A 16,214-nucleotide genomic window follows, 5' to 3' on the forward strand; every position below is an offset into this window, starting at 1 on the left:
GTATTTATCAAAATTAATTTAAATACAGTTATTCTTGTATGTATAAGAATATTAATGCTATAGTTTAGTGTAATTTAATTAACATCCCAGGGATATCTGATAAAGTGGAGGACTTTCTAAGGAAAAAACCGCTCATATCTATGTCATGGATGGGGAAAACCATGAAACGTCCATACAACCAGCCTGTTCACCTGAAACTAAACCCAGGTCGAACTATCAGTGTTTACCCACTTTACCACTCCATCACTGGTGGTTGATATTAATACTATGATCATTTTTGCTAGTACTGTAAGTCACATCTTAACAGCCATTTTCATTACATAGGTGTGTTAAGAATAATTATAAGATTTCTTCAATTATGTGAATGCAATTCATACATTTCTTCCTTCTATTATCTCTGAAAACTATTTAAGTTTTGTAAATAATTCATATAACAAAAATCAGTTTTCTTTTGTAAAATAAATTTCAGTCCATTAAGTTTCATTCAATATTTTATTTTCTTTATTTATTGTATTCTTTTCTCTTGCAGTTTGCTCCCTGCAGTTTAAAGTTAATAGTTTTTTATGCATAGACGTGCTAGGCTTTTTACATCTGAATTAGCCAATTTTCAAATTCCTAATAAGCTGTAAAAGTAACATGTGTAGGAGTAAACAAAAGCGTTATCAGTTAAGCTTATCAGAGTTCACAAGCACTAAGAATGAACAAGGGTATCTCCTTCTGTTCTTAACTCCCTGCTCCTGAATGTGCATATCAAAAAAAAAATTTTTTTTTTTTCATAATCATCCGATTGCTATGCTTTTTCTATTGAGAAAAGTTCAAAATCAAACAGTATGTAAGAATACTAAGACTTGAACATATTTTGTCTTATCTTTACAACACAGGTAAAATATCTTACAAAAACTGATTTACCCATATCCTAAATAATTAATCATACTTTTCAGTAAACACAACATAGATACAAATAAACATTCGTAACCAAACTTTTTAAAACTATAATAATACTAATAAAAGTATACTTTGGAGGTGATACGATTTTGTCATCTTATGTCACTCTTTCTTTTTTTTTTTTTTTAAATTGAACTAAATCTCTTACACAGAGTAAGTCAAAAAAGTTTCAAAAAACTAACATATGAATTCTTTAGTTAGTATTTACACACTTAAATACACAATTAAGAAGCCAAGAGAAGGAAAATAGGTACTATCAGATTATGTGCACAACCTTGACAAGAATCACTGGGAAAAGCGATATGTTGACAAAGTAAGAATTTAGAACAAAGAATTTTATGAAAATTTATTTATCTGGAAACCCATTAATACTTGCACATTCATTATGCCACTGCATAATGAGTGCATAATGCCACCATCTATTTTGGTGGTAATGCAAGCAGATTTGAAATTCGAAAGTCTTGTTTGTGGTTTTTATTTATTCTGATTAGTATGTGGAGTTTTTTCTTGTAATTAATTGTAATGCAAATGCAAAGTTTGCCAGCTAACAAAAAAAAAAAAAAAACAAAAAAAAAAACTTTTTTTTTTTTTTTTTTCAGAAAGATATAATTTTGCCTAATAGTAGAGAAAGCAGGAATGCATATTCCATGATGTTAATTTGTGCAATTTAATGACTTTTCCCATAATACGGACATGGACGAGGAAAAAAGAAAATAAAGTATTTTACTATGGATGTTTGCAGCATTTTTAATTTAGTTAACGACTGGTGACCTTGCAGAAGTGTTGTGCAGATAAGGTAAACGTATCGGAAAAAATGCTGCAAGTATTTTAAGTTTTAGGTTGTTTCCTGTTATGCACCAGCCATGCCTTTTAACTGCCTGTGAAAAAACACTAACAGATAAAAAGCTAAACACATGCTGAGACCCGCCGATAGCACCATTTGGGGACTATATGTGTGTATATATGTACGCGTGCGTGTGTGTGTGCGTGCGTGCGTGCGCGTGTGTGTGTGTGTGTGTGAACAAAAATTAAACACAAACTTATTATAAGAATACCAAAAAAATGGATGTAGTAGGTGCATACCCATTTTATAGTTTGCATTTCTTACGGTTTTTATTTTATGCATTACTGATGTTCAGAATGCAATACAGATTTTGTTAGCAAATTTAAGGAATAAAACATTAATAAAATTAATTTAATAATTTATTTCAAAAATTACTTAATTCTAACTTGCTTGCTTTTTGTTTTCTTTCAAACAATTAAGATATTCTTCATCAAAAGAATTTAACACACATTTCTAAATACAGTAGTTTAACACATCAAATTTCACCTGCAATTTGTTTTAGAGATCCCAGTTTACATTAACATTAATTTGACTTCTTTAATTTACACAGAAAAAGTTAACACATAAAGCTAACATTCTATAAATACTCTGTAACACATATATTTCGTTATGTTAATATTTTATGAAATTAACAAAAAAATTCCATAATATTTCATATTTTCAAACAGCACAATGAAAAAAAAATTAAAAGAAAATCCTAAGAAATACCTAAATGGTTATCCATTTGGCACAATAATTTTGGAACATTTTCATCTTTCTCATCTGTTTCATCAATTATTGGTGACATATTCCATATCACAATGCGACCAGTGTCTGCTCCTAAAGCAATTCAAGGTTACAATCATATGAAAGTCATTATGTTTAACTTTGCATACATATGACAAAAAAGCATATATAAGACCACATATAAGAAGGATCACATCTCACAATGAAGGCTAACTCTGAAAAAGTAACACATTAAGCGTCTACTTTACGCTACCTGGGTAATTTCTAAAATGAAGATATAGTATGACACATAACAAATCAGTTTAATTACATGAAAATCTATAATGAACATAAAAACATTTTCTGACTACATCTAGTTAACAAGAAGTCATATAGCTCTCTACAACTGTAACAATTCAAACATGTCAGTTCTTGACTCATGCTGATTGATCAGTAAAATAATGTCAGTCACAACATTAAACTATTTGGTCTTATGTATATTCTCCTCCAGTTATACAATATCTATATAGCCCACAAAATCTGAATTAATATCTGGTTGTAATGAATTTTTTCCGCCAAAAAATATTCTTAATAAAGTTAGGGAAAAAAACACTATCTGCTTTAATGCCGGAAGTGGTGATTTTCTACCAATGTTTTGAAAGTTTTTCAAAATCTTCAGCGCAAACACTTGGTGACGGCGAGTCCAAAAAAAGATCAACCTCATTTCAGACATCCTGCACAGAATGGAAGATAGCACTAGCAAGATATAGCTGCAGGCGTGAAATAAGGTGGAATTCCGAAAGAGGGATGGTGGGCTATATGGTGGGTGTGGCAAAAGATCCCATTCAAGTCCATACAGAGTCCAGACGGTGAATGCACACACATGTGGTCAGGGATTTATCTTGATGGAACATTTAATTTTGTACCAAACCTCGGTTTATCGTTTTTCCTTGATAGCATCGTCAACACAGACTAACATCCTGCTGTACAACTTACTGTCAAGGATTTTACCTTTTTCCAGATACTCTTTGTGGATAAATACCATGGTAATTCCACCAGATACAAAGCATGATCTTTTTGTTAATCAAATTGCACTTTGAGGCACTGTCATTGGGCTTGTCGGCCTATGTCATCGGCCTATGTTGTTGACGGAAATCCATTTTCTATTACAAGTGATGATTCGGTCCAGAATTTTGTCTTTGTGTTGATATTCGAGCAGATCAGTGCAGGCCCAAGTACGTCCGTCCTCACCTACTCGAGTCAGCTCATGCGGCACATCAAGTTTATGCAATGCATAACGCGACTAATGGACACGGCAAGTTCTTGAATGGTTGCATACTGAACTTCTTCAACAAGTTCTCACAAGCGGGCCTCATCAACATCAGCAGGCAAGCTAAAGCACTCTGCTTCTTGAATGTCATAGTCCTTGTTTTTGAATTTACAGTACCAAATCATCAGAGTGTCATATGATACAACATTAGTACCTAAAACTATACACATGATTTGGTGACATTCTGTAGCTGACGTTTTGTAACAAAACTGAAAGTAAATTATGGTTATAATTGGGAAATATGATAGTTCCATTTCAGACATCTTGTACTTAACAATATTTTTTACAAATTTCACAACACAGTGTTCTAAAGCAAGTCTCTTTCTTTCAAATGCCAGAAATCATTTGACAAATTACAATTAAATACACCAACATGAACTGTTTGCACAGACGATATTTGTGGTAGAGGGAAACTTTCGTTTAAACCCAATATTAATGTAACAATTACTGTCATTTACCACAATTTTCATCATTAAACTATAAGGTATTTCTCCTGCCTTCTTACCGAGGTGTAGTAGTGTGCACGCTCAGCACGTAATTGAGAGGCCCTGGTTTGATTCCCGGCAAAAGCGTTAATTTTTCATCTTGCCTGCTTCCAAAAATACCTAATGTCTCTACAGTGGTGCCCGAACTAAAAGGGTGTTGGATGATGATTCTCCTCACCCAGGATTTGGGGAATGGGTCCCCTAAAAAAAACCCATTCACCCTTTAAAAAGGGGGAGTATATAAGGCATTTTTCCCACCTTCTTAGCGTGCCTACGTGGTGAAGTGGTCTGCACGCTCAGCGCATAATTCAGAGGTCTGTGGTTCAATCCCAGCAAAGATATTGCTAATTTTTCATCTTGCTTGCTTCCAAAAATACCTAGTGGCGCCTAAACTAAAAGGGTGTTGGATGATGATTCTCCTCACCCAGGATTTGGCAATTGGGTCCCAGTCACCCTTTAAAAAGTATTTCTCCCACCTTCTTGACATGTCTTTGTGGTACAGTGGTCTGCATGCTCAGCGTGTAATTGAGAGGTCCGCGGTTCGATTTCCGGCGAAGGCGCTGCTAATTTTTCATCTTGCCTGCTTCCAAAAATACCTAATGTCTCTACAAAACAATCTTTCATAGACATATCAATACATTCAACAGCAATCTGGATCTGGCTTTTTATATAAACAAGAAATGTTTTACAGATACAGAGCTGAAGTTGACTCTTTGACTACAAAAGTCAAAAGCTACCCTTTTACAAATCACCTATATGTTTACACAGAAAGTTGCACCATTTTTTAAACCACTTTGATTTTTTTTTTTTTTTTTTCTTTTTTTTTTTTTGAAAAGCAGATAACACATTATTTAATAAGGGAATTCTAGCCATTGTGACAGAGAGCCTGGCCAGACTGGTTCTAACTTACCTCAATTACATTCTTCTCATTCACCTTATATTAAGATAATAGATGCAGTGGCTATATGTATATGTATATTGATATATATATATACAGTACAGTCCTTAATCCGGACGTTCATAACCCAAAATGATCTATAATCTGGACCTCAAAGCTACAAACTTTCTGCGCATGCGCATAATACCTTTACGTATGCGCATAATACGTTTATGCATGCGTGTTTAATGTATAACAGACAGTATAAAATGTGCTAAAATTATCTAATTACCTATTTATATACTACAAAGCGAAAGCATGTCTCGGTGTCCATCAAACAAAAAGTGGAATTGCTGCAAAAAATGGATAAAGGCATATCCTTTGTTTCTCTAACCATTCCGAAATCTGTTTATCAATTTCAAGCTGCTCTGCAGGGGCGAAACGTCGCGGCGCGCAATGAACTGGAAGTTGATCTGTCAGCACTATCCTTATCTTCAGGACAGATGTTTTTATTTCATTTGGCTTATAATTCCTTACTAAATGTAGTATTTCATCTCGATGTACTCCGTCTTTGATATGATTTAAATCAAATTCCTCGTCATTATAAATATCACGAATACACAAATAGTTTTCTGGTTGCAATTTTCTAATTTCGACTATGCGTAATGTATGCTTTACGCATGCGCGCGTTGAAAGAAATGTTTAATAAAGTAAACAAATAAATTTTAAGCTTTTTTTTTTGTAAATTTTGATACCCTTTAGATCATAATTGCTCTTTATTTCATAAATTACGGTTTCATATTTTTAATTTTATAATTTCTGCATGCCATCTTACCAAATTTAAATTGATGATCTAAAATCCAGAAAAACCGATAGTCCAGAATCACCGAAGTCCCGATGAGTCTGGATTAAAACTGTATCAGTTAAACCTTTTCGCAGAAGTGCAATTATGATCTAAAGGGTATCAAAATTTACAAAAAAAAAGCTTAAAATTTATTTGTTTACTTTATTAAACATTTCTTTCTACGCGCGCATGCGTAAAGCATTCTTTACGCATAGTCGAAATTAGAAAATTGCAACCAGAAAACTATTTGATGCGTATTCGTGATATTTATAATGACGAGGAATTTAATTTAAATCATATCAAAGACAGAGTACATCGAGATGAAATACTACATTTAGTAAGGAATTATAAACCAAATAAAATAAAAACATCTGCCCTGAAGATAAGGATAGTGCTGAAAGATCAACTTCCAGTTCATTGCGCGCCGCAATGTCCCCCTCCCCCACAGAGCAGTGCGAAATTGAACAGATTTCGGAATGGTTAGAGAATCAAAGGATATGCCTTTATCCATTTTTTTCAGCAATTCCACTTTTTGTTTGATGGACATCGAAACATGCTTTCGCTTTGTAGATCCTTTGGTAGCTCCAGAATCGGAAATTCTTTTTGACATAATCGAAAGTTTAAGCTTACTTTTATAAAATTGCTCTAACAGTATGCAAAAAATAATAAGCCGGATCCAATTAGAAGATTAACCCCTTGGGTACATTTGACGTCTGAGACACGTCATTCACTTTTTCTACCTTAGGAGCGGATGACGTGTCTAAGACGTCAAACCAAAAATTAAGCTCTTGGGTACATTTGACGTCTGAGAGACATCATTCACTTGCTTTCCCTACGAGCGGATGATTCACATACTTAGAACGAAACATTCAAATGCTGATTTGATAAACACAGGCAAAAGGAGAAAAAATTAAGGTGGCGATAGCGAAAATATTATAAAACCGGCATCAGATATGGCCTTTTATAATGCTTATGTTTTATATTCTTTCATTTAGCTATTGCCGAAGAATTGCTGGAGCAATTGTCATTGCCAAATTATAAGCGTCGTGGACGCCCGTCAAGTAGCGATACACAATTTCGTTTGGCAGCGAAAAATTAGGCACACTTTCCTGAGAACATTCCATCAACTAAGTCCAAGCAACATCCTGGAAAAAAGGTGCTGTGTTTGTCATAAGCATAGTATTAGGAAAGAGACTACGTGGCAGTGCAAACAATGCAAAGTAGCACTGCATTTACTTACTTGCTTTGAAAAATTTTACACTATGCATAATTATTAGTAATTGGATTTTTTTATTATAGCTTGAATTTATTTCATTTAGTTTTATTTTGTTGTTGTTAATTTATTTTTGTTTTACAATTCTAGTTACTTGAAAACATCTTAATACTACATATGTCACCAATATTTTAGAAATAAATAAATTCTTACGTAAAATGTACTGCTTTTGCATTCTACTCCAAGCAACCAAAAATTATATCCGTTCCACATGCAAATATTTTCTCTAAATCCGTACCCAAGGGGTTAAGGAACAATGCAATCTGCAACATTCACTGAAATAGATAATTAGATAATTTTAGCTTAGCTTATAATGTCCGTTATACATTAAACGTGCATGCGTAAAGGTATTATGTGCATGCGTAGATGCATATGTGCATGCGTAAAGGTATTATGCACATGCGTTGACGCATGCACAGAAATTTTGTAGCTTTGAGGTCCGGATTATAGACGTCCGGATTAAAGACTTTTGACTGTACAAGTTTACTTAATCTGATGTTGGGGAAAACGAATAGAGACAATATTAAAATTTTTCATTCAGCTTTATTATATATAATGGCATAATCATCACAGCATTAAAAATACATGAAGATATATAAGGTTAAATTACAGAAAATTTAAATGCTATACAAGAAATATTTTAAAGGAATGTTCCAAAGTTTACCTTGACCTCCAGTTGCAAAACGTGAACCATCTGGATGTATGTCAACAGAGAATATTGGATGGCCTAAAAAATTTTTTTTAATTTATTAGTTCTCACAAAAAAATATATCACAGAAAATATCACATAATAATTATATTACTTTATTTACTAATATTTCAACTTAGCTGAAGAAAAGTAGGTTCAACTGAATTTACTGGATCAATTGAGGCAAAGCACACGAAAGCTTTAGACTGTTGTACTGTTATCAACCAGAGAGGAAGAATGTCTTTCTAGCTCATATTTACAGAAGAAAATTATTAAATATTTGCAGGAAAAAGAAAGGTAAAAGCCAACAACAGATGAGAATAACAAGATAAATTCCATGAGAAGATTTACGGAAACCACTTTCTAAATAAGGTTAATATAATGGATAAAAAGCTTTTGCAATTTTCATATGTGAAGATGAGCATACACAGCACAATTCTATACTTAAAAACCATATTGAAATTATCCTAACCAGTTAAAATTTTAAATTTCTTGTTATGTTGCAGAATGTTTGCTTTCCAATGTTTCATGCTGTATATACCAACATCCATCTGCCTGATGGAACATAAAATGTGATTCATCGGAAAAAGTTGCCTATCGCCACTAAGTGGACATCCAGTTGCGATACTGGCGTGCAAATTCCAGCCTTCATCGCCAATGAACTACAGTCAGCACAAGAGCTTTAACCAGGCATCTGCTGCGGAGGCCCATAAGCAGCAACATTTGCTAAGCCGTCGATGAGGAGAGACTGTTGGTAGCCCCTTGGTTCATGTGAGGAGTCAGCTGCTCAATGGTTGCACGTTTTTTCGCCCAAACGCATCTCTCCAGCTATCATTCACCTCTGTCATCTATAGCCTGTTGTGCATCACATTTGATACGTCGCTGATTTTGGATTGTGCCATTTTGCCATACATCATATACTTTTACCACAGCAGCACGCGAGTAGTTTGCAAAATTAGCCGTTTCGGAAAAGCTTCTACCCTGGCCCAAAAGCCAATGATCATGCCCTTTTCGGCATCAGATAAATCGCTCTGTTTCTATATTACACCAACGTTTGCAATGTTTTCTGATTCTCTTGGACACTCTTTATATATGCTCCAATGCAATGTGTTGACACTTGCCACTTTTAAAAACTTCTTAAATAATTTTAAACAGTTTCTGGTGTGATAGATATATATCTGAGAATTACTGAAATTAATGTGTGTAATTTTTTAAATGAAAAAAAGTATTTCAGTTAAAAAAATATCTATAATAATTTAAATAATTCTTTCAAATGTAAAAGAATGATATTGGTTGCCTTTAAAAACACTTAACACAAACCACTTTTCTTCTAGAATGTCTTTCCTTGCTATTAACAGTGCATATAAAATTTATATCTTCCAAAATGGACAGTTTATCAGATGGAAATATTGAAAACATTACCTTATTTACCAACATTTATGTTTGGTAAAAAGAAAAAAAGTGTAGCAGAATATGCAGATGACAGGGTTCGTACACATTTCTGCACACGGAAATTAAGTACTTTTAAGGAACATTAATGAAAAAATTAAGGACCTATGAGCAAATGGGAACTGAATAAATTCAATTAAAAATATTATTCTATGCCTGAATTTCATTTTTGTAATACAATCCTAAAAATAAAATAGATCCCTAAGTAGTATGCATTATTACTAAACACGAATTAATTAATATAATTATTAATAAGTTTGAGAATAAAATAAACTATGCAATTTATCAAGTAGCATTAAATATTTCACACTTATAATAGTTGGACATATTTGAAAGAAGATAAGTGACATTTATGTTTTACTAATAGTTAGCTTTATGTTGATTTTTTTATGTCTCATTTTGTTACATACTTAGTCAGTCCAAAGGTTTAGTAAATAGCAGGTAGATTTTATGTCAAACGGCATAGGTTAAAATGAGAAGTAAGATCATAATCAGCATGATTCATAACAAAAGATTGAATGTTGTCACCACTGTTGCTTGTCTAGAGAGAGACCTGCTCATTAGAACACACCTGAAAGGCCTGATGAAGACACAGTTGGCAAGTGATGAAAGTTAGTCAGGCTCTGTTTGATACAGTTAGTGTCATAGCTTTGTTTAGAGTTCCAAGGGGTTGTAGCCTAGTTAATATACTTTAATGTTCCAATAAGCGATTAAAGTATCAGAGATGATATGTTGTTTTGTATTATTTTTTAAGTTTCACTAAATGCAAAGAATAAGTTTTACTTGAATTTTTACATTTTTGTGTTTTATCTTGAGTTATCCTTAGTGAGTGTTAATGAAAGGCAATAACTCACATTAATATACAGAGATCATTTTTAAGGGTAAGCAGTTAGCTATAAATAATTATATTAAGTAATTAAATAACCTTAGTCATTATGGATTTACATGGCCACTATTAAATTTTATTTTTTAACAATATTTGTTAAAAAAAAGTCCTATTAAACTCAAAATCTAATAAAATTTCACAGTTTAAAATATATATAATTTATGACATTGATTCTTAAACGATATTAGGATACACATTAAAAGCTACAAAACATTTACGTTTTATAACAACAACACTCAACAAAATATTTATCCTTCATTTTATTTTGAAGCCTTCCCAAACATTTTGACTAGTTTATATCGATTTCCTTCTCTTTAAGCATCTTTTCTAGCAATTAGAGATTTGTCTCAATATGCAAACCAATGCTCTTGCTAGTTTCTACGTGCTTATCTCCAAAAAGTTAAATAGTCCCAAACCCCCGACTGAATCATAAACAATTGCATAAGTTACATAATAATAACTGCACATATCTTTGAAAAGTAATTTTCTTTTATTCAGTTTCTTTCTTCAACATGCTTCCTTTTCATTTTAGAATTTTTGGATCTAATTAAGAATGTCTGTTATTCTAAAAAACACTAAATGCATTTAGAATGTATAGAAAAGCGGCTAATTTTATTTCTTTAGTAATATGAACATTCAGAAGAAATATGAAATATATATGGTAAAGCCCGGTTACAAAGCTGGTGTGGCAGAATTTTTAGAATTTAGTGATACACCGAACAAGAAAATCTAGAAATAGCAAAACATTTAGAATTTAGAGCAGGCATTAGAAGCAGGATTTGGAAAGGCACTAGACAGCAGAATTTAGGATCCACAGAAATTGCATCAGGTGGGAAATGCCTAGTGCCAGCCCTGTGTATGATGCATTAAGACATTCTAGATGAATCTTTTAAATTGTCAGTTTTCGTTTTCTTTATTAATAAAAAACTTCTTTTATATAATGCCTGTCCACATGATAAGATTAGAAGCATTTTTCATATTTTCCATGCCTGTGTCTAGTGAAAAGTAGAGAAAATAAAGGGATGATAAAAATGTTAAGAAAAAGATTCTAGTATCAGGAGTAAAACATTAAAATATTATGTTTTCATTGTTCTTCCAGATGTCCTTCAAAAGGTAAGAAATTCATCGCAAACTTTCTGTAAAATACATCTATTATGTGTTGATACCACGGAGACATTTTTCATTTTGTCACATATTTCTCGAATCTTCTAGAATCATGGATCTATAAATCTTGCCTTTAAATCTTTCTAAAATTTCCAACTTGCAATGTCTAAAATACTAAAGAAAAATTATCCCCATCAATTCTGTAATAGCAAAAAGCCAGAAATATTTTCGAAAAAAAAAAAAAGGAGGGAAAATGTGTAAAATTAATTTTATAGTAAAAACTGATGTATATTCTAAGAATTTTGAATATTCTGAGACACTTACAGGGGAAAAATGCTTACTATGAAAAAATTAAGAAGAAGACATTTTTAATTAATTACATAGCTAATTTTGCTCTTGCTAAAAGCTGTTTCGTAAATTACGCTTTATAGCCTTATGCCTTATTTCTCAGATTCATAATATTTTATAATCAGTTGCCAAAATAAAACTTTATAATATGACAGCGAAAAATAGAAATGTTTTATTTTAATGTTAATTTTTAAATATAATTTAAATATATTACCATTATTTTAATGAAATTTATCAATGATATGATGTTTTAAAAAAAAATCGTCGAAAAATTCTCAAATCTCGGAATTAAAAATTTTCTATAGAAACTAATCTTAAAATCGCCAAAATGTTGACAAGTCGTGAAATTTAGAACAATTTACTAATAAAAGAATTTACATCCCCAAAAGTGATAAGTTGTTTAAGAGTTCTTTATTAGAAAAAATGAATTTCGAAATGCTTGTGTTTCACTTCTTGCTTAGAAACTTGAGTATCCCATCATTTATATTAGAAATAGAAACAAATTATAACCCATTCAAAAAATAACCATCTATGTCAGTGAATCGCCAAAAATATTCCTCCAAAATGCTAATTCATACTCAAAATGGCAGTCATAAAAACAGAAAGAAATTTCAGATGATTAAAATTAAGCCTTCTGCTGATGTTGGCCAAAATTAAGGACTTTTAAGGACCAAAAATCAATTCCAAAAAAAATTAAGGACTCTTAAGGATTGTATGAATCCTGGATGATTAATAATGAAATATATATATGAGGTTTTAGACTAAAGCAGCGATTCTCAACCGGTGGTACGCAAGAGAAAAATTGGGGGTATGCAAAGTCTATTAAATTAAAAACTTAAATACTTCAGCATTCTGTTTAAGTTTTTTTTCTAACACTTGTAAATTCATGCCCTCTGAGCTTTGTTCAAGGTCAGTAGAGCTCACGGACTTTAGCAAAATTAGTCATTTTTATTTTCACAAATATTCTTTTAGCCATAGACATAACAAAATTTGTCATAAATGGTGTTTTTAAAAGGAGTAATAGAAATGAGTGCTGTGTTTAATAGGAAATAAAAATAAATTCCTATAAAAAGGATAATAGTATCTCATTAATTCTTTTAGAGTTGAATGACTTATTAGCATGTCTAAACTTCATGCCGACACCATTTCCGGGCTCATATTGTTCTATTTTCAAATACAATAATTTTTTTACGTCGATTTGCTGTCTCTAACAGCAGGTATTTTGTCTTGTTGCTTTATATTCCTTTTCTAAGCGATTTGAGAATATCGTTTGTTTTTGAAGAACATGTAACATATTCTGATTTTAAATACTTGTGAAAAAATAATAAAACAAATTTAGATTTTCAAAATGGAAAACGGCTATTATTGACTAAGCGAAAAAATGACGATTCACAGGTGTTGGATCCAGGACAATGTATTAACACTAAGAATATTGAGAAGAAAAGAAAATAGTTTACAGAAAATATAATGAAAGGGTTAGCGTAGAGAGAAGGGTACCACTTGTATTATTGCAAAGTTGTTGTTTCATTTATTGCCAAATTGTTGTTTGATTTATGGTAGCCTGAGTAGTTGAATGTTATGGAAACCCTATTTTGAAGTAATAGGTTGCATGATTGTGGTAAATTCGTAAGGACTTGTGATGCGTGTGTGTTGGTTAGGAAGTATATTGCTTGTTTTGTGGTTTTAGATGGTAAAATGGCTGAATGTTGTAAGATTAATATAAAGTTTCTGCACGATTTGGAAAGACAGGGGGAAAGAGCATTACTTGACTGGTGTCTAAATGAAGGTTTACTTAGTAGCCATTATTAGGTGCCCTGTTTGTAGGAAGGAAATATGTACGGTCAAATGTCACTACGGAGGATATTTTTTACTCTTATTTTGTGAATTTATGTGGTGACGCCAGTATACAGATTCTAATTCAGATAATTTTAGGAAGTTTTTGGATGCTGTTAAGAAATTTTGTTTGACTGAAGACGTGTTAATTCGTAAATAAAGAAAGTGGATATTTCCTTTGTGTAGTACAAATATGAATTTCCTTTTTTATGTTATTTCATTGTTTCATTTAAAATGTAATTTACTGAGATTATATATTTTTTTGTTGGCTGCTCCTTTGACTTTTTAAGTGACTATAGTTTGATGTGTACATGGACAAAGTCAAGGGAGCGCACAAAGCCTAGATTGTGCAATTCACTGATTTCTTTTATGTTAAAATAGGTCGATGTGTACATGGATAAAGTCAAGGGAGTGTGCAATGCCCCTTTTGTGCAATTCTGGGATTTTTTTTTTTTTTTTTTAAGTGAAAATAGGTCGATGCGTATATGGATACTGAGTTTGGGCAATTCTTTGTCTTGCTATTTTGCAAAGAACTGCACGAACTCGGTATCCATGTACTGCCAAAAATCACCAAGTTTCACCAAGGGGTACCGTAAATATATGTTTACCAATGAAAGTTATTAATCATTTAGGTTTACTTGAAATGGAAATGAAATGGACCCTCAAACTCAATGTGTTGTTTGCAGTGAACTATTAAGTATGAATCATCGTTTCTTGAAAGACATCTTAATTTAAACATGCCAATTTAAAGGAAATCAGAAGAATATTTTAAGAGGAAATTATCGGAGTTCAGAAACAGTAAATATGTAATGAAAAGTTTTGTTACCTCAAGTGAAAAAGATTTGAAGGTAAGTTGCTTAGTTATTTTCTCCCTTCTTTCCAGCATGCTTTCATGGTGTAACGGTAGTACACTCGACATGTATTCAAGAGGTCCATGTTCTATTCCTGGCGAGGGCATTACTCAATTTTCATGTATTCTTACTTCAAAATAACTTAATGACTCTACATAGTAAAGCTAAGTATTGCCAAGACTGGGCAAGCTTACACTATTGAAGAAAACCTTATATTACTAGCAGCTAAAGATAACGTTTTAACATTATTCCACGAAAAAGCGGCTAATGAATTTAATAATACTCTGCTATCAAATGATACAGTAAGCAGACGAATTCATGCAATGGCAAACTGCGTAAGAAACACTTACTCAAAAAATAAAACACAGCGAGTATTTTGCATTGCAATTGGATGAAAGTACTCATATAGCGAGCTTTGTTCAAATATTAGTTTACATATGTTTTTAAAAAGACAAACAAATCACCAATAATATCTATCTTGAAAATCTAAATATCTAAATGAAATAAGTGACAATTTTATGTCTGAGAATGATATTCCTCGGAATTTATGCATTGCTGTATCAGTGACGGAGTTCGGGCTTTAACAGGAAAACATTCTGGCATTACTTCTCAGATAAAGAAAGTCGCGCCTGAAACTAAATTTACTCATTGCTACATATATCTTTCATCGTAAAGCTTTAATAGCTTTACCATAATTTCCAAAAATCTGAAAATCGTTTTGAATCAAGCTGTGAAAACTGTTAATTTTATTAAAAGCGAAGCTTTAAATTCAAGAATATTTACGATTTTATGCCAAGAGAAGGGCAACGAACATGAAATGCTTTTGTAACATTCCGAAGTAAGGTGGTTATCCAGAGGCAAAGTTTTAAATTACCTTTTTAAACTTCGATCAGAAGTTTATATTTTCCTTTGTGATTCAAAATTTCAATTGCAAAAATGTTTACTTAGTGAATTATGATTGGCACGTTCAACATCTTTAGCTGATATTTTTGGAAAGCTAAGTGAATTAAATTTAGGATTATAAGGACAAAGTGTTAATTTGTTTACCATTAGAGATAAAATAAATGCTATGATAAAAAACTCGAGCTAATAATCAAACAATTGGATAATAATACTTTAAGCTTTTTACCACTTTTAGAAAGTTTTTTAACTGAAAATAATTTTTAAATAAAGATGAATTAGCATCCAACAATAAAAATCATTGTTTTTCATTGAAAAATAATTTTAGCATGTATTTTCCTGTGGATTTTGAAAAAGAAAATAGGATTAGAACTCCAATTTGTTCAAACATACCCAAAAATTTTATCTTGTGAAGAAAAAGAACAATTGAAAGAAATTTCCCGTGATTGAACTCTAAGTGAATATTTAAAAAATAACACACTTGTTTACTTTTTGGGTGAGCCAAAAAAAGGAATTTAAAGGCATTTCAAATAAAGTTATTAAATTTTTATTGCCTTTTTGCACAACCTATTTGTGTGAGCAAGGATTTTCTTTTATGTTATATTTCAAAAATAAACACAGAACAAAATTAAAAGTGGATCCCAATTTGTGGTTAAAACTAAGTGAAATAAGATCAGAGATAAAGAAATTGACCTGTCTCCAATTTCAAACTAAAATTTAGAATTAAATATTATAACTTAAATTTTGATAATTAAAATGATAAATAATTTTTATTCTTGTATTTTTCATGTGTGCATATTTAATACAAATACTTATTTGTTTGCCACTTTTTACAAGGGTAAAAACAATTAG

General features: G+C 31.7%; 1 protein-coding gene across 1 annotated transcript in view; it reads right to left on the reverse strand.

The window, feature by feature from the left end:
- Hira (histone cell cycle regulator-like protein) overlaps positions 1 to 16,214 on the reverse strand; it is a 127,496-nt gene that overhangs the window by 95,078 nt on the left and 16,204 nt on the right. The window contains exons 2-3 of the mRNA XM_085813566.1: positions 7,968 to 8,030; positions 2,498 to 2,608 (exon numbers count right to left, since the gene is read on the reverse strand). Coding sequence (XP_085669692.1) covers positions 2,498 to 2,608; positions 7,968 to 8,030 — 174 coding nt within the window. The remainder of the gene's footprint in view (positions 1 to 2,497; positions 2,609 to 7,967; positions 8,031 to 16,214) is intronic.

This window comes from Stegodyphus dumicola, chromosome 3 (genome assembly GCF_044657685.1).
Source record: "Stegodyphus dumicola isolate Sdum_Otavi_A_Nest chromosome 3, ASM4465768v1".
NCBI lineage: Eukaryota > Metazoa > Arthropoda > Arachnida > Araneae > Eresidae > Stegodyphus > Stegodyphus dumicola.